Raw genomic sequence first — 24,193 nt, 5'->3', positions numbered from 1 at the left:
AAATAAAGAAAGTGTATAACAAGTTTTAACGATGAAAAGAGAACATTTTTGCACCATTTTAACAAGACATCATTCATCTATTATCAGAGAATCCCCTTCATCACTGCCTAACGGATTCTCCCAACCTTCCTCGTCCGACAAATCTGAATCATCCTCCTCGTCGTCATTCTCTGACGCTTCTTTCGCTTTGTTTGATGGCTTAGATTTGCGAATTCGTGTGATCCAGCCCAAACTAAACTTGGCTTGATTGGCGCTGAAAACGTTGTAAACGTTGTTTGCAAGAAAGCTTATCACTCACAGTTTTTTAATGTGCTCCTGATGAAGAGCTACAAGTTGCTGGACTCCAGTGAGAGTTGCCACATCAACAATTCCTTTCAGCTGCATGCCATGGACTTGAAGGACTGCACGGAGCCAAATCTGAAAATAGGCAATAATTAGAGTCATGAATTTTTTCCACATTCAAACTAACCATATAGAAATGAACCTCGTCAGTAGACGACATTACATTACCTTCGACCATCCACTTCAGAAGACGTTCCGCATACAATGTTGAAAGAGAGCCAGCAACAAGAGGGACTGAAAATTATGGAAATGACTGTAAAAGCCTTAGAGCTGAGAAAGTACACTTACTCTGTGTAACACCCGTAGCCTCTATGCATTCGGTGATGCGATCTGACTTGTTAAGACGGAGAGCAGCCATTAAAGCAGTTGCGTAATCATTATTTCCCAAAGCTCTGAAACGAAAAATTAAGCTCTCCAGGTTAAAACGATCTTTTTTCACCTGTCGATGACTTTATCAGTAGTTTTACTGTCAAGTTGGAACGGATCGAAAATAGACAAGGTGTTCAACGAGTAAACAGCAACTCCTTCTGTTGAGCAGACAGCAAATCTTCTACCGGTTGGGCAGAAAGTCACTTCATAGATATTCACTTCCGGTCGAGACCTCCGTTCACCCAAATCGAAATTTTTAGTTCCTGGGAGCTTGATAGCCATCTTGTTGTTCGGTTCATCGTCCTCATTCTCATCGGAAGTATCGACAAGTTGCATGTTTCCAAACTCTGTGAAATTGCGGCGATTGAAATCAAGCACAACGCCATCCAGACTACGGTTTTCGGTGATTTTCCATTTTTTCAATATCAAACGATCAGGGACTGAAAAATACTGTGGTTTTAGTGATATATGATGCGTCTGAAACTACCAGAATACATGCAAAAGTTGTTAGAATCTCCACCGGCTAAAATCATGTTTCCATTTGGAGAGAATCGAATTCTTGTGAACGTTTTGGTCTTGGCAGCTGACTGTCTGGTAATCGTGTCACGAGATCCACGCGAGGGATCAGTATCCAGTTTGGTATCAATAGTTCCCAGATTCAGCATCTCTTTAGCTTCAAAGAAGGTGATAACTCCATCGGAAGTGAGAACAGCGATCACATCTCCAGCTGGTGAGAACTTCACATCGAGAGCTTCATGGGAAACTTCCACAGTCTCCGCTTGGGAATCCACGATGGTCCAGACCTGTAAACAGATTTTAGTTATCACTGTAGGCAGCTCAGATTATCAAACCTTGATTGTACGATCCCACGATCCGCTGACAATATGATTTCCATGAATATCAATAGCTGAAACAGCCGATTCGTGTCCACTCAGGATATCCAAAAGATGGCCAGACTCAAATGACCAAATGTAGATATTAAAAACTTCCTTGGCTCCTGCGACAACCAGATCTCCTGCTTTATCGACTGCCAGTGTTGCCAACTGGGTGGGCTCCGGGCATACAAAAGTTCGGAAGTTTCGATAACGCTTCAAATCGTGAGCTCGGATGGTTCCATCAAGCGAGGCACTCAGAATAGCTCGTCCGGATTGTGCCCACTTGACAGAAGTCACGCCAGAAGTATGCTCATCGAAAGTAACTGTACAAAACGATGATCTAGAATTCCAAATCTTCACTTTTCCGTCTTCTGCTCCGGTAGCGATGAGTGCTCCGTCTGGCGAGTATTCAGCAGTAGTAATTCGAAGCGAATGACCTTGTTGTTTCATCACATATGATTCTGTTTGCCACTCCCAAACAACCAACTGCGCAGTTGATCCTTTTCCACATCCAATAGCGAGCCAGTCTCCACTTAGATTCCATTCAACTGTCTGTAATATTCAAATACAACAGTACATAAGTAATGCAGCATTCCAACCTGAATTCGCATCTCTGAAATGCGCAAGTTGTGAATCAACGCGAAAGTTGGAATTTCGTGAAGAACAATCACTCCGTTATTGAATGCTGTTGCAAGAATTTTGGTATCTTTACTGTACTGTGCAGCTGTGACGTCTACGGATTTTCCGGATCCAGAAGACTCGGTGAGCCAATACTTGTTGGTTTTTTCGAAAAATATCTTATCAACTTTCGACTCGTCATCTTCCATTTCAACATCATCGACGCCTTCTTCGTTTTTCTTCCAAACGCCTTTTTTCAAGTCTCCCGGTGTAAGATTACATGTCCAAACGTTTGCAATGCCTCTTTTGCAGACAGAAATCATCTGAAATCCAAGTAACGTTTTCAGAAAACTTTTACAAAAACTCACATCATAAGTTCCTTTCATGAACTGACAATGCACGATGCTGCCCTTATGGGAAGATAAAGGGTGAATGAAGAGATTCTGGAAGTCTTTGGAACCAACCACACGGAGAACTCGGTCTTCTCCTCCAGCCACGAGAAGACTGAAAATTGTGAATTTGAATTTTCAACATTTATCAGTAAACTCACTTCGAATCGTCCGACCAGTTTACACATCTCAATCTTTCACTACTCAACTTATACGTTCTGCTCAGATGAAGTGGAGTGATCGTGTAATTGCGGGACTTTCCCAAGTTGAAAATTTGAAGATCGTTCTCACGACAGACAACTACTCTTCTAGAACATTAGACGGACATTAGAAGCGTTCGAATGCTATTTTATCTTACGTTCCCTTCGGCGAATATTTGAGATCTCCAATGAGTGCATTACTACGATAATTGAAAATACTCGCTCCGGTGGATATTTTAACGAAATGCACATCTCCTCCTGAAAAAAATGAGGATTTTTCAATGCTTTAAGGAAGTTCATATCATTCAAACAGTTTTTTATAAACAATGAACAAAATAACATACGTTCGTCAGCTACTAATAAGTGTGATCCCGTAGTACTTATTGAAACTCGTTTGATATTAAACTTGCAGCCGAAATCTAATGTTCTTGCGACGTTGCTGTAACATTAACAAGTTTGAAAAATAATTTCGAATACTATTTCAACTTTTTTAGGTCGAAAATTGACAGTTTATTGCCGATTGGAGAGATAACCGAGTCGCCATCTCTAGTGAACGTCACTTGTCCGTCTCGATACACAGTTCCGATGTAGTTGGATAACTGGAAGAAGAACACTTTTCTCTAGTTTTATGAGAATAATAAAAAATCTCACCTTAAAATTTGTGTCCATATTGGTTTGAATAGGTGAATGAAGACCTGAAAAAATGGGGAAAATTTCAGGCTGGCGCAAATTGCAATTTGCTGACGCAATTCGTGTTACGAGACGCAGTGAAACGTTGACACATCTCTCGCTTCATCGCAATTTCAACAACTTTGACAGATTTCGAGCATTTTTCGAGCAAAACACAGTTCAAAATATGTTCCCGAATTCAGGGCCGATATTTAACACATTTCACTTCATACAATTACATTAAAGGGTTCAGAGCTTTATTAAATCCAGAAAAAAATTACAGGGAATCTTAATTCAAGTAAAAAAAATAAATTAGCTTCTTCGTTGCTTCGACCACATTTTAGGTGACTCGGATCTATCGCGAACTGGAGACTTCGTCTGGTCACGACGTCTTCTAGGCGGAGAGGCAGATGGAGACATGTGGTGATTCTTTTTGCCACGTATCGGCGATGGTGAAGAACGACGTCTTCTGGCCGGGGACCGAGTAGCAGATGGTGAGCGACGTCTTCTAGGTGGTGATGGTGATCTTCTAGAAGGTTTGCGTTTTTGGATTGGTGACCGTGATGAGTGTCTTTTCTCAGCTAACGGAGACGGTGAACGACGTCTTCTCGATGTTGAAGGTGAAGAACGGCGTCGGCTTTCGGGGGAGTGATGATTTCTGGAATAGTAGCTTGATTAATAAACAAAACTTCGTGAATGATATTACTTTTCTGGAGACTTCCTACGCTTCTGAACTGGAGATCTCGATCGGCGTTCATCTTCAGAAGAGTCGTGACGCCGTCGTGTTTTTGGCTTTTCAGAAGAGTTTCTTCGATTCCTCACTGGCGATTCAGAGTCGTGACGTGCGCGTTTCCTGGATTCCTTTCGTCTCTGATCCTCATCGCCACTTGATTCCACTTCTTCCTTGATCTTTTTGGTGCGGTAATCCGGAGAGTTCTCAACCTCTTTTTTTACTCTTTTCGATGTCTTTTGTTCAGTCCAATCATCTTCGCTTTCATCTGAATCCGATGACTCTTTTCTGCTTTTCTTTCTCTTATCTTTCTTCTTTTTCTCTTTCTTACTCTTCTTATCTTTTTTACTTCTCTTATTAATGATGTCTTGCCAATTAGCTCCTCCCATTGTCAACTTCTTCATTAATTTCCTTTTCTGCTTATCACTCATCGAATTGAAGAACTCCAACATTTCCTCTTCCTCAGTTTTCTCCTTCTTCATTCTTGTCAGCTGCTGATCGGTTTGCATTCCAGCCAATACTGAACCTTTCAGTACAATACCGTGTTCTTCTCGCATATCGCTAGCCAACTGTTGATGGTCCATCCATTCGTCGTCATCGTCCTCTGCTGCTGTCGCTGTCGACTTAGACGGTCCCGAGGTTCCTTCTTGTCGTCGTCGTCGGAGATCTTTGATGAGATCAGACGGATTGTTGGCGTCTGAAAAATAATTCGGTTATTCTTTTTCATAGCAACTATAAAATTAACTTACATCCTTCATCCTCGAAATTACCGGATTTTCCAAACAATGAACACTCTCTGTCCGTGTTAATATGACCCCATTTGTGGCATTTACAGCATCTGACATTTCTCACTTGAATTCCGAATGGCTGATCTTGAATATCGTCGTTTCCTTTTGCCCAATCTTCACGAGGAGCTTGATATTTCCTTTGCCATTCGAACTTTGGCTCCTCTTTCGGTTCCTCTCGTTTTGTCATACCAGCTGGAGCATCGTACATGAAGGAAAGTCCCATTTTTGCCTTCTCGTCTCCAAGGAGAGCTCTGAAAAAAAATTTGATTGTCTTGGTTACATATTTAGGTCAGAACTAACTTATTATTCAAAATTTCTTGCTCCTTTTCGTATGCAACACGCATCTCTTCTTCTCGTTTATTCTTCAATGTTTCCTTTTGTCTCGCTTCCCACACCATTTTGAGATTCCGAAATGCGGACGGATGGAAGTCCTTTTTGGACATGAAATTTTGAAATCCCTTTCCCATGTTTGCTGTGAGTTCAGATCCGTTTCGGACTGACGAATTTCAATGAAAAGAACCTGAAAGAATCGAATTAATACGGGGAAACTTGAGAAAATTATGTGACAACAAGGTATGCAATACAGTTAGGAAACTGATAGAAACATGGAAATCGTAGAATCTGATTGATAATTGTATATTTAAAATATCAACAAAAAATAAACGATAACAGCAACAACTCAAACAAAAACAATTAAGAAGTTTCGAAAATCTTGATGGAACAATCGGCAGATCCAGTGGCGATGAGTCCCTCGTTCCAAGCAGCGCACAGAATACGATCTTCGTGTCCATGAATGTCAAAGAGAGACGACTTCGAAGAGCTATAAAGCAGTGTTGTTTGATTATTCATCATCATAATATATCTCTAGATGAAGCTACTTACCGCACATCCCACATTTTGGCAGTCTTATCAGTCGATACACTGACAAACTGATTCTCATCCACCGGATTCCATTTCACAGACTCTACCCATCCGTTCTGGTGGCCGATGAATGATTGTTTTACCATTGCACCGTCTGAAAATGAGGTCTTCATATAGTGTTATCACTAAAAACAAAAAAAACGAACCTCGATTTTTTGGGTCGTAGAGTCGTGGAATGGCGTCAGTGCAACTGGAGATCAGAAGGTTACTTGTTGGATGAATGTCGATACTGGTGAATGATTTCGGGCCTTTGATACGAGACACTTCTCCAGCTGAATCGTTTTCTGTTTCATCGGACAGAACTCTCCATTATCTTACCTAATTCCAAATCCCACTGAACAACTGTATGATCCCAAGAACATGAGAACGCGTGGCCAGACTTCCACGGACACCACACAACCGACGATACCTTATCCCGGTGTCCACCAATCGTCACCATTGGAACTTTTGTTCTTGTATCCTTCTTCCTCTTCTTCTTAGCACTACTCTCTTCTTCTTCTTTCTCGTAAATGGTCGCCTCGTCAGATGGATCCAAATTCCAAACTTTTAGATTCGTGTCCACTGAACCTGATATAGCGCGTGTTGCATCAGAATTCACAGAGACACACTCAACGGCTCTCTCGTGTCCACGGAATACGATCTTTTCGACAAGTGCTCCTTTTTCAATTTCGTAAAGTGTCAACAGTTGATTCTCGCCACCAACTATAAATTCAGTGCCTTCCAATTGCACCTTTTCTTAAATATTTAAAATTTGAAACTCGTTATTTTGATTCAGACCGTACTTGTAGTTCTAACAATTCCACTGCACTTGAGAATGCGATTTGCTGAGTTCACAGATAACTTGGTTTCTTTTCCTTTTCTGTCGACAATCACAATATCTCCTCCGTAGGTTGTGGAGAAAATGCTGAACAAATTTGTTGATTTGGTACTGTTTTAGTATGAAACACTAACTGTCCATTTGCGACTTGAACTGAAGATACCCAATCCGGTGCTTGAATATCGTGGAGCGGCTTTGGAGCCTCGATTCCAATAATGCACTCGATTTTCAGAATAGTTTCCTGAAAATTTTCAACAGAAATGTTTCTTTCGACAGCAAGATATACTCACCGTCTCAACTTCATACTCTTCAATAAATTCAGCGAGACTTGTTCTCAGAAAAGTTTCTCCTACAAGAAACTCGAACTTCTTTTCTTTCCATGCGTCGTCCGTTGCTTGAATTGTTTTGTTCAAAAGAAGGTTCAAATCGTCGCATTCGGCAACTGTCGGCACATCGAACACGGCATCCGGGATTTCAGGGAGACTGCAAAAGATAACGTTAATTTTTTTGTATTTTGCACCGCAGGTAGCAGTTTTATAAATACGACAATACATTTGGAAGCTTTGAAAATAAAACTTACTCTTTGTCTTTACTGAAGAATGTTATTTGAACGTGCTTCAGATTCTCAGACGTCGTCCCGTTGTCCACCTCCATTGATTCGGACAAATCCATTCCTACCTGAAACTCGAGTTTATTCAGAAAACCGGGAAAAGAGAAACGAGATGAAACGAAATACGGATAAATATAAAAGAGTGACATAAATTAAAATAGCTGGACGACGAAAACACCCGTGAGAATGACTACTCTGGGGTTATGGGGAAACCGATCAAAATTGTTGGAAAAGAAAGAAAAATCCTGAAAATTATCGCTTGAAAAGAGACCAGATTGCAGTGAGAGCAACTCCGAGAAGAGCCACAAATAATCCTTGCTCTCGCATTCTTCGTCTCTCGTTTGTTTCTTCCAGCTCGAAAACTCGGGCACTGATTTTTCCCATTTGCCGACGTAGCATTTTCAGTTCCCGCAATGGATCTTCATCAACAACCATTGAGTTATCTGTACGAGCGGTGTCAATCTGAAAATGTGTTTGGTAATTTATGAGAAACATGTTGCTCTAAAAACCTGGCGACGTGAATCCTCAACCGGATATTGAGTATCCGCAACTGTCAGAACTTCAGGAACATCATTCAAGTAGTGACCAGTTTCCGTCGGAAGTTTGTCCATTCCATTTCGATAATCTTCTGTTATCCGTCCATAACTATCACCGCCAGTGACTGTAATTCGATCAGGAACTTCCATCTGTTCAACGAGTGACTGACGATTTCCACGACGATTAGGCCCACCGCCAGAATGCCCTTGCATTTCATCACCAGTCGCTGTGATGTGCTCAGGGACGAACATTTTCTGAATAAGATTCGATTACTTGGCTTGAACAAACGATGAAATATCGAAAAAAGAGTTTCGAAATATGAGAAGAAAATCAAACTAATAGTTGATTCTTTGAAGCTGTTTTAAAACTATTGAAAGTGTGAATTGCATCAATTCTAAGAAAAAAAAAGAGTATTCGTTTCATAACATCAAGTTTTTTCGTCATTTTGACAGAGTTAGCAAACAATTTTACATAGTAGATGACGAAATTTTCAGACTGTTGTAAGTTTCAAATAAATATGAAGTAAAATTCCCGAAAATTTCCGAAAAGGCAAAAGAAAACAATTGCAAAGTGAATTAAAATTACTTTCGAATTGCAAAAAAAATCACAAGGGACTAGAACTTGCGTTGTCGGAATCTAGGCCGCGTGCGATAAAATGCGCGGGAGTTCGAAAACTGTTTCCTTGAGTGCAAACAAGAAACCTAACCCAAGTGAGGGAATAAACATCGAGAAACAGTTAGTTAACAACTTGTTAGCAAAAAACACAAAATCGAAACAGCATGGCTCGGAAGAACTGACTGAAAAATATAAGCTCTGAAAGTACCAATTCATCACTCTTGGAGTGAATTTTGAAGAAGTTAATAAGAGTTTTTGGTGTTTTTCCAATGTAATTTGTATTTTTGAATGCTTCTCCATAATCTTTCAAAGTTTTCTCATTATCTCAGAATTGTTTTTTTCTAAAGTTTCCATGGGGTATTTACCTTATTTAAAGATTAATCTACAGTGTAACCCAAGATCCCTCCTAGGAATGATAGCATAACTTTAATTCAAATCATCCCAATTTCATCATAATCTCTCATGCAAGCATGTCCTTTCTCTCCCGTTCTAACCCGCAATTTCATGATTCAGAGGGATGAGGGAAAGTCATCAGGATTGTCTGCGCCTCTCAACATTCACCACAGTACACATGTATCTATATTCTCCTGAATCCGAAAAGTAGGTCGTCCGCGGAGAAGGGGGTCGCTGGTCACCTACCAGAAGAAGATACTGACCGGATATTCCAAAAATTGTACTACATCTGTATTGAGAAGAATAGACTAATTTCAGATTTCAAGGTAACTTTTCATTATGATTGCTTACTGTAGCAGTAGTATACAGTATACCTAAGCGTTCCCAATCCTTCAGAAATGCGCTGTGGTTTCGGTTGCCTTGAACCGAAAGCCGCCAAGTTCTTCCACTCCTATGGTCTACTAGTCTCCCAGTATCCATTCATTTTTCTTATCTCTCCAATTCTAGTCACTTGTTTTTTGGCAACTGGTCTTATTGGATTGGAACCATTGAGTGATGCATTGTATTTGTACACACCAACAGATGCTCCCAGTAAAGTTAGTATTTTTTAGAAAAATGTTTAAAGATTAAAAATGTTGCAGACAGAAAGGCGCATTATTCATGACGCATGGCCATTGGTGGATGGAACTTTTGTTGCAGGAAGAGCGGTGACACAGTCTCGTGAAGTTCAAGTCAGTACTTTATCATTGGAAATAAAAACATATATCACTTTAAGGTAGCAGTAGTGGCTAGAAATGATGGGAACATATTGGAAAAGGTGTTCTCCGATGAATTGAAAACCATGGAGGCTTTCATTCGGAATAATATTACTGTTAGTTTTTCATCACTATAAGATATAACGTAAATGTTGATATTCCAGGTAGAATTCAACAATCGGACATGGTCATTTCCTGATTTGTGCCTGGCTGGTCCTGATGGTCGTTGTGCAAATAATGATCATATTCAATTAGTTTCAAGACTCTATCATCATGGAATCAATATCACTTATCCAACAGTTAGATTGGCTGATAAGTAAGTTGGGATTCTGGGTCTATTGGAGTAAATCTACACTAAGTGTTTGACTATTCTTTGCTAATAGAGCCAACGCCACTCTATACTTGAGCTTTGAGCTCAATTATCTCAATTTCTATGGGAGATAACAAAAGTCCGTCAACAGATAAAATGTGTATCATAATATGATCAACGATTTATCAGTTGACATATCATTGATATCTTTTACAGGAAACGAGATATCGTATCTCCTCTAATAGAAGCCCATGTGCTACTATTTTTTAACCTTTTGCTCAGGGTGGGCTTCTATTTTTGAATGATGTATTTTCAAAAAAACAAATTTCATAAATTCAGGAATTTGACAATTCTGAAGATAAGATTTCTCAAATTCAGTGCTTTGGAAAATTCGAAATGTTCATTCTGCAATTCTAAATCCCAAAATTCCGAATTTATAACATTCTGAGATCTCAGGATTTCAAAATTCGGGGATTCTGAAATTCAGGAAAAATTCTAATAATCGGAAAATTTGAAATTCCGAAATTTAAAAGTTAGAAAATTCAGAAATTGAGAAAATTTCGAGTTCTAAAATCACCGTTCCAAAAATTCTGAAATTTTGAATTACCGTGTTTTTTCTAATATAAGCCCATGGGCTTCCATTAGAGGGTAGGTTTCTATTTTTCTACGCACCTCATGGGGTGGGCTTCTATTAGAGGTGGCTTTCAAATAGAGGTGGGCTTCTATTAGAGGAAATACGGTAACTTTCAATTCAAGATATTTCCAGAAGTGCATACATTGCATCAGCATTGGGCGGTGTGAAACTAGCAAAAGGAGAGAACAACGAGAATATAATTGTTGAAGCGTCTGCATGGCTTCTGATCTACCAACTGAAGTTCTATCCAAACGAAATGTCTTATATCTCTGGATTGTGGGAAAAAGTAGGTGTTAATCATAGATCAGTGATGTATTTCTAGTTTTTAGGAGTTTAAAAATCAGATGGACAGTTACAAAAAACGATCGAAGTACATTTCCATCACTTACTTCCATTCTCAAACTCTCTCGGATGAGTTGAAAAGAAATGCAGAACGACTGGCTCCAAAGTTCATAGGTGCCTTTGTAATCCTTGTTTGCTTCTCTGTTCTTTGTTCGATTGTCACTATAAAAGGATCCGGGTATATCGATTGGGTTGTTACAAAGCCTATTCTCTCTGTTCTGGGTAAGTCCATATGAACAAAATATTTCAATAAAATCAAGAATTCAGGAGTTTCGAACGCTGGCATGGGTATTGCCAGTGCTATGGGAATGTTGACATATATGGGAATTCAATACAATGATATTATTGCTGTCATGCCCTTTTTGGTAGTAGCTGTGGGAACGGATAATATGTTCTTGATGGTGGCCAGTTTGAAACGAACAGATAGGAATTTGAAATATGATCAAAGGATTGCCGAGTGCATGGCGGATGCAGCAGTTTCGATTCTGATTACTGCTTTGACAGGTATCCTTTACTGGTAACCAGTTCAATCTAATCCCTTTCAGATGCTCTGTCGTTTGGTGTCGGAACCATTACAACCATCCCAGCAGTTCAAATCTTTTGCATCTACACCATGTGTGCACTTCTTCTCACTTTCGCCTATCAATTGACATTTTTCTGTGCCGTTCTGGTATACTATACACGAATCGAAGAACAAGGCCTTCACAGTATATGGCTTCGACCTGCTGTCACCTATTCATCCACATCTCCATTAAACGTAAAGTTTTTCTGGTTGGGATCTCAACCTCCAAAAGCATTGCCTTCTTGTGGAACATTCAACAGTTCTACTAGTTCAACTTCTTCAATAATGACTTCATCAAAACATCTTCATCATTGCACCGCCACGTCGTTTTTCCGTAATTGGTATGCTCCTGTTCTAATGCAACCCTGGATTCGAGCTATTGCCGGATTATGGTATTTGATCTATTTGGCGTTATCAATTTATGGATGTTCACATTTGAAAGAAGGATTGGAACCTGCCAATTTATTGGTTGATGACTCTTATGCTACACCACATTATAGAGTCTTAGAAAGACACTATTGGCATTATGGAGCAAGTTTACAGATTGTGGTGAATAATGCACCAGATTTCAGAAATCCGGTAGAACGGATTAACATGGATAAAATGGTACGGTTTTTAAAATTTGTTTTCCATCATTCCCCCAGAAATACAACACTTTTTCTCAGGCCTCCACATTCGCCAACAGTAAAGTTTCAATTGGAGACGAAGGAGTTCAGTTTTGGTTGAGAGAGATGCAAGTTTCAGAAGATGTTCATAAAATCACTTATGATGATGAGGTTACTTTTCATCGTCATCAATGCCACCATATAGTATATTTTCCAGAGATTCTACGATCAAGCTGCGAAGTATATCTACTCTGATATGTCCCAACCCTGGGTAGTGGATGTTGTTTGGGGAAGAAACAATCAATCTGAGCATGTTATTAAATCATATCGATTCATGATAGGAATGAGAGATATATCAACTACTACCAAACAAACCGAAGCTACGAATACCTTCAGGGAAATTGCATCAAGATTCGAAAGATACAATGTGACAACGTATATGCCTTTATGGTTGTTTACGGACCAGTACGCTTTAGTTGTACCTAATACGGTATGTTTGTTTCCAACTGACTTTCATACAATTATCAAGTCAGTACAAGACAGAAATCATAAAGTTTAAACTAATTCAATTTCCAGATGCAAGACATTGTCGTCGCTGTTGCTTGTATGCTCGTTATCTCAGCTCTCCTTATTCCACAACCAGTTTGTTCATTCTGGGTTGCTGTTACGATAGGATCTATTGATTTGGGTGTACTCGGATTTATGACTCTTTGGGGTGTCAATTTGGTAAGTAGCAGAGATGTCCGGATTTCGGATTCCGTATTCCGGATTCCGGATTCCGTATTCCGTGCTTTTTTCATTCCGGATTCCGGATTCCGTGAAAAATATTTTTGTCCGGATTCCGTATCCCGGAAAATTTTAATTTGTCCAGATTCCGGATTCCGGCTGCGAAAAATGTCTTATTCCGGATTTCAAGCATATTTGTTGATTTGCAATTCCTCTGACTTTAAACTTCCGCGATAGAAATGCAAAAATATAGGAAGATACGTGTTTTTAGAACTTTTCTGCCTACGTGGAGAACTCGAAATTCCGGATTTTGTATTCCGGATTCCGGGCATTTTTTGATTCCGGATTCCGTATTCCGGATTCCGGGAACTTTTTATTTGTCCGAATTCCCTTTCTCAAAAAGTCATTTCGGACATCTCTGGTAAGTAGGGAATTAAAAGGATATAACAAATGGAATTGAAAGAACTGAAATTGGCATATTTTTTGGGGTCCCTGAATAATCCTAAAACTTTAGGATGCGATTTCAATGATCACCATAATCATGTCTGTTGGATTTTCTGTTGACTATTCTGCTCATATCACCTACGCATATGTAATATCCAAAGAGACAACTACAACAGCAAGAGTGTGTGATGCACTTGGAGATCTAGGATGGCCAGTTGCGCAAGGTATGAGAAGAATATCAACTTTCAGATTTTATATCATTTTCAGGTGCAATGTCGACGATACTGGCCGTTTCCGTTTTATCCGATGTGCCTGCCTATATGATTGTCACATTTTTCAAAACAGTGTTTCTCGCTATTTCGATTGGATTCCTTCACGGATTGGTTTTTCTTCCATTGATGCTTTCCGTATTTGTTGGTTCGTTTTGGTTTTCTAATTGTCTTTTTTTCAAATTTTGTTTTCAGGATGTTGCTCATCGAAAAAAGTTGAGGTGGAACCGATCAAGGAGCCTCGTTTTATGTTAACATATTGATTTCCGACTGTAAATTCAATGTTGTTTGATGATCTCATGATTGAAACAGAAGCCGTGTGAATTTTGATGAAATTTATATTTTGGAATAACCAATAAATCCCTTTTTCTCATTAAAAGTAAAGACAACCGTGTACTCGGAATTCGAGAATAAGACAATCATAGGTGTTAGAACATTCTTCAGTGTTTTATAATCTTCTAAAATCTTTGAAAATCTAACATTCTAACAATCTTGACAGACTCTAAGAAGGATTCATCCCGAACCCGTAGGACTGGCCTAGGATGAGCTTGATACACCTGTAAAGTGAAACTGTGATGTTCTTATCAAATATATCTTTTAACTTGGAACCTGCAACAGAAATGATTTCATTTTTGTCAAAGATGAGAATTGGAATTGTTTCTATTCACAACCAAAGATAGAGAGAGATTTGTGCATGTGGATATGCAACAGATAGTCCAAACATGATCAACTAAATTAACAGACTAGATTATGACTGATGGACCATTGAAGATGGTTCTAGACCAATTATTATGAATTCCCAGGTAATAGAAGGGAAGAAGAGCACGCAGGAAATGGACCAGGAAAAAGAAAGGGAAAGGCGAGAACTGGAAATAGAGGCATGATCACGCTCCATTGTACTGCCGACACATGATAGGAAAGTAAAGCCAATATGGACACTTTAAAATCTTGAAGAAAATGCACAAAGAAGTGAGAATATATATACACATACAAATTAAAAACAACTATCAAAAACTACTAATCACTTTCTGATCCATCGCTAATGAATCCGACAGTCTCTTCAGTTCGGAGTGGTTTGAATCCCTGAAATTCAGTTTAAGACTTCATATGAAGAATTCCAGCGAAAAAAAGACGACTCACAACATTGCTTCTACTCACTCTTTTATCAAAAAGTGTTCCTCCATTCTCCAAATTTCGACACCTCCTTCTAACACAATATGCTCCTAATACTAGGATGGCAATAGCCAACAACACGAAAAATGAGTTGTATTTTGCATCCGTTTGTGTTAAGGATGGCCATCCCAATGATATTGAAGACGTCATGGATGACATATTTTCTTCTCGTTGTACCTGGAAATTCCAGATTGTTTAAGAATTGTTTATGCAAAAAGTATGAAAAGTAGGCTTTCAGATATCGAAACATTTCCTTCACCCAGGCTCTACAAACATTTTTTAAGCCTAAAAGGGACCTTTGCTCCAACTAAACAAAAATCAAAATAAAAACAGATTTTCAGGAATCCCAACTTTTATTGTTACAATGTTTAAAAAGTTCACTAAATACTATTTTCAGTGTTGTTCGTATTGAATCTGAAATCATCATCAGCAATTTGTAATTTTCGAATAAAAATTACCTTGAATTGCCAGAGTCTTGCTTTGCCCTCAGCAATATCTCCCACAAATATTTGATCTCCATCGGGTGAGACTCTCAAACAGTGTGGCTGTCCAAACTGTGGTCCCATCTGTTCCCGTTTGCCACGTGTTGCTGGTCCAAACGAATACTCGATTAGTCCCGCTCCAGATCTTCCGACGAACACTGCGATACCCTCGGATTCGTGACCCATTATCTAAAATACATAAAACTCTAACCCTGTTAATCCTTCTATGTGCTCACCGGCCTTCCAGGAACCATGAACACATAATCCTCGTGACTTGCAGCCGAATAAATGTTGTTGAACATTCTGAAAATCGGCGAAAATCCACTACACCTTCTCAAAAGAACCTTACGTCGATTTGAATTCCTCAATAACATGCCCTTGAGTTGTCATATGCTGAACCCTTCCATTTTCTCTGTCGGTCACCAAAATGCGTCCTTGAGAATCCGAAACAATGTCATGAGGAAGGTTGAATTGTCCTGCTTCTTCTCCAGGCAATCCGAATTGTTGCTGAAAAATTAGATGTTTCATAAATAAGATTTTTTGCTATTTAGTTAACTCACAATAAATTTGCCATTCAAATCCAGAACTACCACTCGACTGTTACAATATCCATCGGTCACATACAGCTGGTCTCCGATTCTGGTGATTCCTGTTGGCTTGCAGTAGTGCTTCTGATCTGGCCCTGGCAACATCGACTCTCCACTTGTCCAAATATTTTTCAATTCTTCTCCTTCGATCTTCCACTTGGATACTGTATGAGATCCCACATCCGTTGTGTAAACAAAATCATCCTTATCTACGTAGATTCCATGAGGCAAATGGAATTTTCCTGCTCCTAGTTTTTTGTCCAATCTAGTCTGATTTCCATTAAAAGAGACAACTAATATAACTGGATCTTTGATTGGTGTCTTGTCAAGAAGAATATTGTAGTTGTCGAATGTGCTAAAATGAGAGATAGGTGTTCTTAAATTCTAATTTAAATCACTTACTTAGCATCCCATACTCTTTCGGCTCGATGAAAAACTAATAGTTGCTTCTGATTGTTGAATGCCAATCCTGCCACTTGACCTAATTTGATTCCTCCCAGCTTTTCATGGATTGCTTCTTGAACAATACCAAATGGAATTTTCGATTGGTGTGCATGATGTTCTAGTTCAGGGCGAGTGGGAAGTAACTCAAAACCATCGGCAGGATAATCCTTCATCAAATTTGGGTGATCCTGTGAACAGATTGCTCCTTGTGGATACGGATTTTCCATCTTAGCATCATAGTGGAACATCATATAGAAATTGCACATCTCATCAACACCCATGGCTCTGAAAACAGATCCTTTATCATTAGAAGGCTACTCAACAGAATCATACCCCATATTGACAGTTCTGTTCTTATCCATACTGTCAAAACGACACGACGCCGACATTTGATCTCCTTTTCCGATAGTCAACTTCGATGGAATAGCTTCAAAAAGTTGCGGCCATTGTGGATTACGTTTTCCGATTTTGGTCCAGTGTCCATCGTGTTTGAAGAATGCTGATACTAAACGTCCCATAGCATGGGTATGGGTACGGAATGCAAATGGATGAATTGGAGTGGAAGAAGAAAACATGCATGTGATGTTGTTCTGAATTAATAGAACTAATTAATAACACAGAATTTTCAAGAACTCACTTGGAAAGCTGGAAGTTGTGGTGGAATTGGTGTACCCTGACAAATAACATAACAGCAGCCAAATTCATTGGTTTCCTCTGTGAAATGTGCATTGTGACTCCCGAAAAATCATGAACCTCTCCAGCAAACGGTTGAGCATAGTGAACTTGAAGGACGAAGTATTTGATACCATCCTGTTCGTGTCCAACCGAAAACGCCACATCTTTCGGAAGTACTAGGTTCGGAGCATTTCGAGCCCATGCGTATAGGATATAACTTCCTCCTCCCCATCCACAAGTTTCCATCCCTCTCCAGAATCCTTGATCACTAGCTGGCATTGTACATCCGTAAAGAAGCATGTGGTGAACACGATCGGCATGGGCCATTGGCTCGAAGCCGACTGCAAATAATACAGGAGTTTTCAAAAATTTTAGAGGTCAAATTGATGGATTTTGAAATTCTACTCACCAACATATCCAGGTGTTGCTTCTACAGACACTGCCACATAGTCATCGGTCTAAAATAAGAGATTTCTTGAAATTACCGTATTTCCTCATAATTTCAGAAAGCTTCCAGAATACGGAAAAATTCCAAAATTCAGAAAAATTTTAAAATTCTAGAATTCCAAAATTCAGAAAAATTCTAAAATTCTAAAATTCCAAAATTTAGAAAAATTCTAAAATTCTAAAATTCTAAAATTCTAAAATTCTAAAATTCTAAAATTCTAAAATTCTAAAATTCTAAAATTCTAAAATTCTAAAATTCTAAAATTCTAAAATTCTAAAATTCTAAAATTCTAAAATTCTAAAATTCTAAAATTCTAAAATTCTAAAATTCTAAAATTCTAAAATTCTAAAATTCTAAAATTCTAAAATTCTAAAATTCTAAAATTCTAAAATTCTAAAATTCTAAAATTCTAAAATTCTAAAATTCTAAAATTCTAAAATTCTAAAATTCTAAAATTCTGAAATTTTGAAATTCTATGATTCTAAAATTCTAAAATTCTAAAATTCTAAAATTCTAAAATTCTAAAATTCTAAAATTCTAAAATTCTAAAATTCTAAAATTCTAAAATTCTAAAATTTTTTTCTTGTTAGTTTACATTTTGTGATATCTATCCCAGAAAATGAGATATATAGGTAGGGACCACAACATTTTTTCAAACAGCTTTTTTCCAAAATCTTTTTATTTTATAATAATCTCCTTTTCCTAATTAGCATATTTCCAAATTTTCGTTCAAAAATATTCATTCATTCCCGAGTTACAGCTCATTTTGTGCTCCGCATTTTGCCATTTTCGCCCCCAGCATTGCGCGCACGCGGAAAAGTGGGCGGGGCGACGACAGCGCAAGGCTGCCGCGCGGAAGAAATGAACGGTTTTCTCAAGAGATTTTCTGCTGAAATTTAGGTTTCAGAGGGCTGAAATAGTATAAAAACTTGTCAGAAAGTGTGGAAAAAGGGGTTTTGAATGTGCTTAGTGTGATAACAAACCTAATTTTACGAATTTTCGCCGGAAAATGATTCGAAATCGGAAAAAAATTGAAAAACTGCGAAATTACTGAAAAAAAAGCTGAAAAATGAAGTTCTAGACAAGAAATCACTATCAATGCATCCTAAAGGTTCTGCTATCATTCATAACACCTCATAGAATTAAAAAACAACATTTCAAAAAATTATTACAAAAATCGACTCGAACCCGCATGTCTCCGATTAGCACACACCCAGCTTAACCAGTACACCAAACGCGCACCTCAACTAAATATCAGCGCATTGTTTTCTTATAACACCGCCACACGCGCGCTCCTAGAAAAAATTATTTTTTTTCGGGAAATTTCCAGACAAAACTGCTTCGCATTTTCCTGCGCTAACTCGCTGGAATATGTCACAGATATCATCTTATGTGAAGTTTTTTGTAGAATCTGAATATATGAATAACGAAGGTGATACAAATCTCTATTCATGCTAAATTTGAGAAAAACAAAAAAATCATTAAGTATGCCATCTTCCGACAGGAAATAAACTCTTTTCTAATCATCCAATTTTGTTCAAAAGTTGTATATGTAATGTTGAAGAGTAGTATTATCTATAAAAAACATAATTTTTATGTGTTGCCGCAGAAAATTTTTCACAATTTTTACAGCCAGTTTGCCTGAAATGTGCAATTCTGCGCTAACTCCTCACAAGATTTCTCTTTAATTTTCCATTAGAGAATGTCTTCAGTTACTCGAAACAGCAAAAACGGAAAGTGATACAAACTCCGATTTCTTTTACCATTCATTTTTCTGACGCCCACTTCGGTTTTTCGCTTTTTTCTTTTCTCTTGTAGATTTTTCAGTGAAAACAATTACATGTTCGAAATCTACGTAGTCGATTACATAAGGAGACAAATTTTCATATTGAAATATCTCTTCTAGTCATAGTTACAGCCAATCAAACAGCCGAAACGACCATGGGGGGAAAAATAATTAGGCTCCGCTCCCTTTTCTGTGGTCGCTATATATAGGCTCAAAGATGACTACTTGGGTGGGCATCTATTAGAGGGAATACGTCCAAGAGTTTTGTTCTAACTCACCTTTTGGGGAGAGTATCCAATCATTTGAATCGTAAACTTCTGAATTTCTTCATTTTTTGTCGTTCGAACTGCATCAAAACAACATCCAATAGATAATAAGATTAAGCTGAATAGGATGCGGCCATTCATACCTGTAATGGATTTCTTTTTCAATAAAGAAGAATCATTTATGCATAATTACTTGGTTAGACAATTTGAAAGGTTCAGTATATTGAAAAAAAAACTTTTTGAAAGTGTGAAAATGAGAGGTAGTGATAAAATATGATAACTGATAAGACAACTGGGAGAACAAACAGAATAGAACAAAAAATAGACCGCTACATAACACAATATGGATAAGATACGTGCGTTTCGAGAAGTAGGACAATTGGGTTTCAAGGTATAGAAAATACATGATTTAAGCTGAAGATTCTGGTTACTTTCCAAGAAAAATTCAAATCCAGGTCATCTCTTTTCTCACATTTCTTATAGTAACTCTGTTGTGGTAAAGACGCGACTATAAAGAAGAAGAAGAAGAAGAAAACAACAAAGAAGTAGAAAAACACAGAAATGATGAGAAGGAGAAAGAGAAGAAGAAGGACACCACCCGGTTGGTCAGCCGTCTATAAAGTAACATGGATTGCCCATGGATTTGTTGTATTACGACGAATAGTCTGTGTGTACGTGTATTCGATGATCGGAAGAAAAACGACTGAAAATTATAGAGAACGACCGGAGAAGAATACCAAAGAGATGCTGGAAAGAAAAAGGAAAGGAAGTGGACAGCTAGTGATACATGAAGATGACTAACAGCTTGATGAACAGAGAATGGTCATATGGTTGAAATTCGTCTTTTAGTTTTGTCTAGCCTTATAACTTATAAGTTATCACCTGCTAAAAACTAAAAAAAAACACTTTTAGAATTTTAAAATTTTAGAATTTTAGAATTTTAGAATTTTAGAATTTTAGAATTTTAGAATTTTAGAATTTTAGAATTTTAGAATTTTAGAATTTTAGAATTTTAGAATTTTAGAATTTTAGAATTTTAGAATTTTAGAATTTTAGAATTTTAGAATTTTAGAATTTTAGAATTTTAGAATTTTAGAATTTTAGAATTTTAGAATTTTAGAATTTTAGAATTTTAGAATTTTAGAATTTTAGAATTTTAGAATTTTAGAATTTTAGAATTTTAGAATTTTAGAATTTTAGAATTTTAGAATTTTAGAATTTTAGAATTTTAAAATCTTAGAATCTTAGAATTCTAGAATCTTAGAATCATAGAATTTCAAAATTTCAGAATTTTCAAAGTTCGGAATTTTTCTGAATTCTTAAAGTTTCCTGAATTTTTCATTTTTCTGAATTTCTAAAATTGTTCCAGTTTTTGCAGCCAAAACGACTCAAAAAATCGGCTTTTCAAAACCAATCTCTTCCTAAAATTTGAATAAATCCTGATTAATTTAAACTATTTTTTCTGCGAATTCTAGAAATTGACATATATATTTTTTTTGCCTCCTGGGAGACCTCTATTTCCCCGAGGCACATAGAACCCAAGAATTCCAGGAAATCCGGTTTTTAGGAAGCATGTGCTCACTCCACAATTTAAAAATAAACATTTTCTCACTCTTCAAACCCTACGTCATCTATGGGAAAAGAATTGCTTGAAAACAAACTCTGGGAGTTCTAATTGTAAGAAGAACATTCACAAAAAAGGAAATATTCACATGGTCATTTCCCATAGTGAAGTTGCAGGAAATATCATTCAGTATCAGAAAGAATGTCATGGGAATAATTCTAAAAATGTTTACAACCCTCATTTGGTTAGAAACTAATGAAGTTAACCATGCCCCACGATTCCCAGATGACATTAAATGAAAACAACAAGAAAATGCACGTCTTCAGAATCAGAAGTCCAGAAAAAGAAGAAGAATCAAAAGCATAACAGTTCCAAATAAACGGAGGGCTTCATGGCCTTTCTATCATTGACCTGACAGCTTCCTTTCTCGAGGAAACCCAAAGAAGCACAACGAGAGAGTATTGAAACAGTGAGAGAAACAGACAGTCCGACACTTTTCTCATTCTTTCACTCTCCTCCAAAAGGCTACTTTTCTCTGCGTTTCCGAATGACGTGTTCCTCCCCCGGAACAAAATGAAGAGAGAAAGAGAAAGAGAAAGACTCAGGCACTCTCTGTCTTATTTGGGGAATCTCTGAGGATTGAAGAACGCACGGTGTTTGGTGAATAGCACGGCGGCTGCAGTGTTAAAACATGCTTATTTTGATTACAAGATGAGTGTCACGTGGTATTCAGATGATGTGTTTTTCTTCTGTAGATTCATGAGTGAAACTGTGTTCATCAAAGAAATAGAGATGTTATCGAGGAGATGGTATCCCCGAAAAGGGTTTAGTTGACCTAAATTTAGAATGGAATGAAAGGTGTGTTAGACATTCAGATTTTTCAGAAGTTTTGAAATAGGAAAGATCGAGATAGGAAAGAAATACCGTAAACTCTCTAATAGAAAGTCATTCTATAATTGCACCTATAGTTAGAGCTCAACTATCTCAATTTCTATAAGAGATATCAAAAAGTTGACAACTGATAAAATATTTCTCATAATATCACCAACATGCTTTCAGATGACAACTTTTTGATATCTCTTTTCGAAATCTAGATAATTTAGTTCAAAATGGAAATGTTTGAACGTACCTATACAGGAATTCAGAGTGAATTCCAAAATGTTTCCTGGCTTCTATTTCAACTCCAATTTCAAAATAAAAAATTATTGCCCAGACATAATACATGACTTCCTGTGGCACATAACAAAAAAACCAACCTTCCAAGACGGGAAGGGAAGTCGGGTAATATCCATAAATCTGAGAATATGGCACACATACACATATGACCTAATTACTCTGAGTACACAGACAGAAGGATATAAAAATGACGTGTTATGTGATGTTATGGGATAACATTAAAAGTATACATATAAGAAGGAACGATTTTCAAAATTTTCAATTTTCATCCCAAATCACTTCGATTTCCAAAATTTCTGTGAAGTTTCAGTAATTTCGCATTTTCTTTGCGGAGCGAAAAAAATGTTCAAATTTACATAAAAAACGATAAAGCCTTTTCGAGTAGTATTTCCTGTACTTGCAATAGAATTTTTTCGATACACAAATATATATTTATTCGGTGATAAAAAAGAACACTTGATGGGATTTTTCACAGAACTCGAACGGTTCGCGTAGGGATTCAAGAAGGGTCGTGATAAAGCAAAATGAGTATTAGGAAACTATCGTTGGACTTGTTGTTTTCCATAAAACGGATCCTTCGAGCTTGAAGATAATTTTTCGATGTGAGCTCTCTGTTGGCTGAAAAACTAGTTGAAAATTCTGAGTCGCATTGGAAGGGTTGAAGTAAAAATATAAATACCAAGCTTAAAATTTACCTTTGTCACATACAGTACTTTTAAATGAAATTGATCGAGATAGTGGAACATTTTTGTTCATAAGCTATAAAAGATTCCACGCGATGTTTTGAAAATTGGAAAACAACAAGTCCGACGTTAGTTAGAATTTCCAAAATCCCAGAACTCGAACCGTTCGAGTTCTGTGAAAATCCCAGAAATTGCAACGTTCAATTTCTGTGAATCACGTAAAATTTTCAAATTCCCAGGATTCGAAGCATTCAATTTCTGTGCATCACGTAACTTTTCGCAAAATTGAAAATCAACAGAAATAATGTCATTAAAACCATATTTTTCATGATTGCGTTGAAATAAAGTATTTCTGGACAAAAACACATCTATTATGACATTTATCAGTAGTTTAGTATTTTCTGTGACGAATTACAGAAATTTGGACCATTTTTGTTTATTCCTTCGAGAATTAAAAATTTTGAAAATCGCTACTTCTTATATTATAAACACTTTAATAGGAAAGCACCCTAAAATTGCGCTTATTGTAGAGCTCAATTATCTCAATTTCTATATGAGATATCAAAAATCTGTCAACTGATAAAATGTTTTTCATAATATTAGCAACATTTTATCAGTTGACAAATTGTTGTTATCTTTTATAGAAACCGAGATAATTTAGCTCAAAGTAAGGGTATAGGGTGGTCTTCTGTTACAGAAATCACAAAGTAGTGATAACCAGAGAGTAGCAATAAAACGGAAACATCCAAAGAAAATGCGAAAAAAAGGAGTTTCAATTTTTAGTCGACTTTTTTAAAGTTCAAAAAACTGTTACAGAAATAAAACTGTATTGTACCGTATCCAACTTTAAACATTATCTCGGTGTCTGGCAAAGATATAAAAACGTTGTCAACTGATAAAATTTTTATGGTATTTGGATACACATTTTATCAATTGACGATAATTTTGTATTTTCGACAGGTTCCCGAGATAATGTAGCTTAAAATTGAAAGTAGAGGGGNNNGCNCTNTGACTGCNCTCAAAACCAATAAAAAACTGAACAATCTATAAGAAAGAGAATGAATTAGATTACTGTTGCAACTCGACATTTATGGACCAAATTGCTCTCCAATGCACAGAAACTTATTCTGAAACAAATTTTTGAAATTGAGATGAGCGATTCAGAATTATGCCATTAGACTTTCCAACTAAAACTGGACGCCTTACAGAAACTTGGTTCGGAGGTCTAACGAAGTACTGTGTCGTCTCTAAACGCATTTTCCGAAGAAAAAGCGCAAAATGATATACTTTTCTTGTAAAAACCCCGATTAAATTGCGCCGAAGGCGCACTAGCTTGCTGGGGAAAAACGTAAAAAAATTCGAAAATAATCATCTGAAAAATAAGTTTTT

The 24,193-nt window shown here is 37.2% G+C and overlaps 7 protein-coding genes across 7 annotated transcripts; 2 read left to right on the top strand and 5 right to left on the bottom strand.

Annotated features, from left to right (window-relative positions):
• Positions 1–69: 69 nt before the first annotated feature.
• On the bottom strand, positions 70–5,447 carry CBG14923 (the record flags this gene model as incomplete). The annotated part of the gene is made up of 18 exons (XM_002639058.1): positions 70–253; positions 299–417; positions 470–576; positions 631–734; positions 782–1,151; positions 1,199–1,514; positions 1,563–2,138; positions 2,186–2,527; positions 2,573–2,708; positions 2,755–2,901; positions 2,952–3,051; positions 3,138–3,232; positions 3,280–3,392; positions 3,445–3,488; positions 3,780–4,120; positions 4,169–4,889; positions 4,942–5,231; positions 5,281–5,447. 18 exons carry the CDS (start codon positions 5,445–5,447, stop codon positions 70–72), a joined length of 4,272 nt encoding a protein of 1,423 aa, XP_002639104.1.
• A 226-nt stretch (positions 5,448–5,673) lies between these two features.
• Positions 5,674–7,390, bottom strand: Cbr-tag-345 (the record flags this gene model as incomplete). The annotated part of the gene is made up of 8 exons (XM_045242837.1): positions 5,674–5,800; positions 5,863–5,995; positions 6,048–6,173; positions 6,220–6,636; positions 6,684–6,829; positions 6,853–6,959; positions 7,009–7,201; positions 7,299–7,390. 8 exons carry the CDS (start codon positions 7,388–7,390, stop codon positions 5,674–5,676), a joined length of 1,341 nt encoding a protein of 446 aa, XP_045095562.1.
• A 190-nt stretch (positions 7,391–7,580) lies between these two features.
• On the bottom strand, positions 7,581–8,116 carry Cbr-mff-2 (the record flags this gene model as incomplete). Its single annotated transcript, XM_002639056.1, has 2 exons — positions 7,581–7,790; positions 7,838–8,116. The coding sequence occupies 2 exons, from the start codon at positions 8,114–8,116 to the stop codon at positions 7,581–7,583; spliced, it is 489 nt and encodes a 162-aa protein (XP_002639102.1).
• Positions 8,117–8,786: 670 nt separating this feature from the next.
• On the bottom strand, positions 8,787–8,834 carry CBG25206 (the record flags this gene model as incomplete). Its single annotated transcript, XM_045242827.1, has 1 exon — positions 8,787–8,834. One exon carries the CDS (start codon positions 8,832–8,834, stop codon positions 8,787–8,789), a length of 48 nt encoding a protein of 15 aa, XP_045099605.1.
• Positions 8,835–9,271: 437 nt separating this feature from the next.
• On the top strand, positions 9,272–13,783 carry CBG14920 (the record flags this gene model as incomplete). The annotated part of the gene is given in 14 exon segments (XM_045242825.1): positions 9,272–9,469; positions 9,515–9,604; positions 9,649–9,744; positions 9,793–9,944; positions 10,705–10,858; positions 10,902–11,136; positions 11,182–11,418; positions 11,460–12,082; positions 12,142–12,285; positions 12,299–12,571; positions 12,658–12,807; positions 13,322–13,475; positions 13,519–13,668; positions 13,716–13,783. The coding sequence occupies 14 exon segments, from the start codon at positions 9,272–9,274 to the stop codon at positions 13,781–13,783; spliced, it is 2,724 nt and encodes a 907-aa protein (XP_045095561.1).
• A 754-nt stretch (positions 13,784–14,537) lies between these two features.
• Positions 14,538–19,522, bottom strand: Cbr-pamn-1 (the record flags this gene model as incomplete). Its single annotated transcript, XM_045242819.1, has 11 exons — positions 14,538–14,603; positions 14,679–14,870; positions 15,152–15,364; positions 15,412–15,478; positions 15,525–15,682; positions 15,736–16,117; positions 16,165–16,491; positions 16,540–16,796; positions 16,879–17,222; positions 17,291–17,339; positions 19,394–19,522. The coding sequence occupies 11 exons, from the start codon at positions 19,520–19,522 to the stop codon at positions 14,538–14,540; spliced, it is 2,184 nt and encodes a 727-aa protein (XP_045095560.1).
• A 1,571-nt stretch (positions 19,523–21,093) lies between these two features.
• On the top strand, positions 21,094–21,201 carry CBG25204 (the record flags this gene model as incomplete). The annotated part of the gene is made up of 1 exon (XM_045242813.1): positions 21,094–21,201. The coding sequence occupies one exon, from the start codon at positions 21,094–21,096 to the stop codon at positions 21,199–21,201; it is 108 nt and encodes a 35-aa protein (XP_045099604.1).
• Between the last annotated feature and the right edge of the window lie 2,992 nt (positions 21,202–24,193).

The sequence above is a fragment of the Caenorhabditis briggsae genome (assembly GCF_000004555.2).
Source record: "Caenorhabditis briggsae complete genome, chrI, whole genome shotgun sequence".
Lineage (NCBI taxonomy): Eukaryota > Metazoa > Nematoda > Chromadorea > Rhabditida > Rhabditidae > Caenorhabditis > Caenorhabditis briggsae.
Note: the sequence above shows the minus strand (reverse complement) of the source record. Positions and strands in the feature narration are given on the sequence as shown.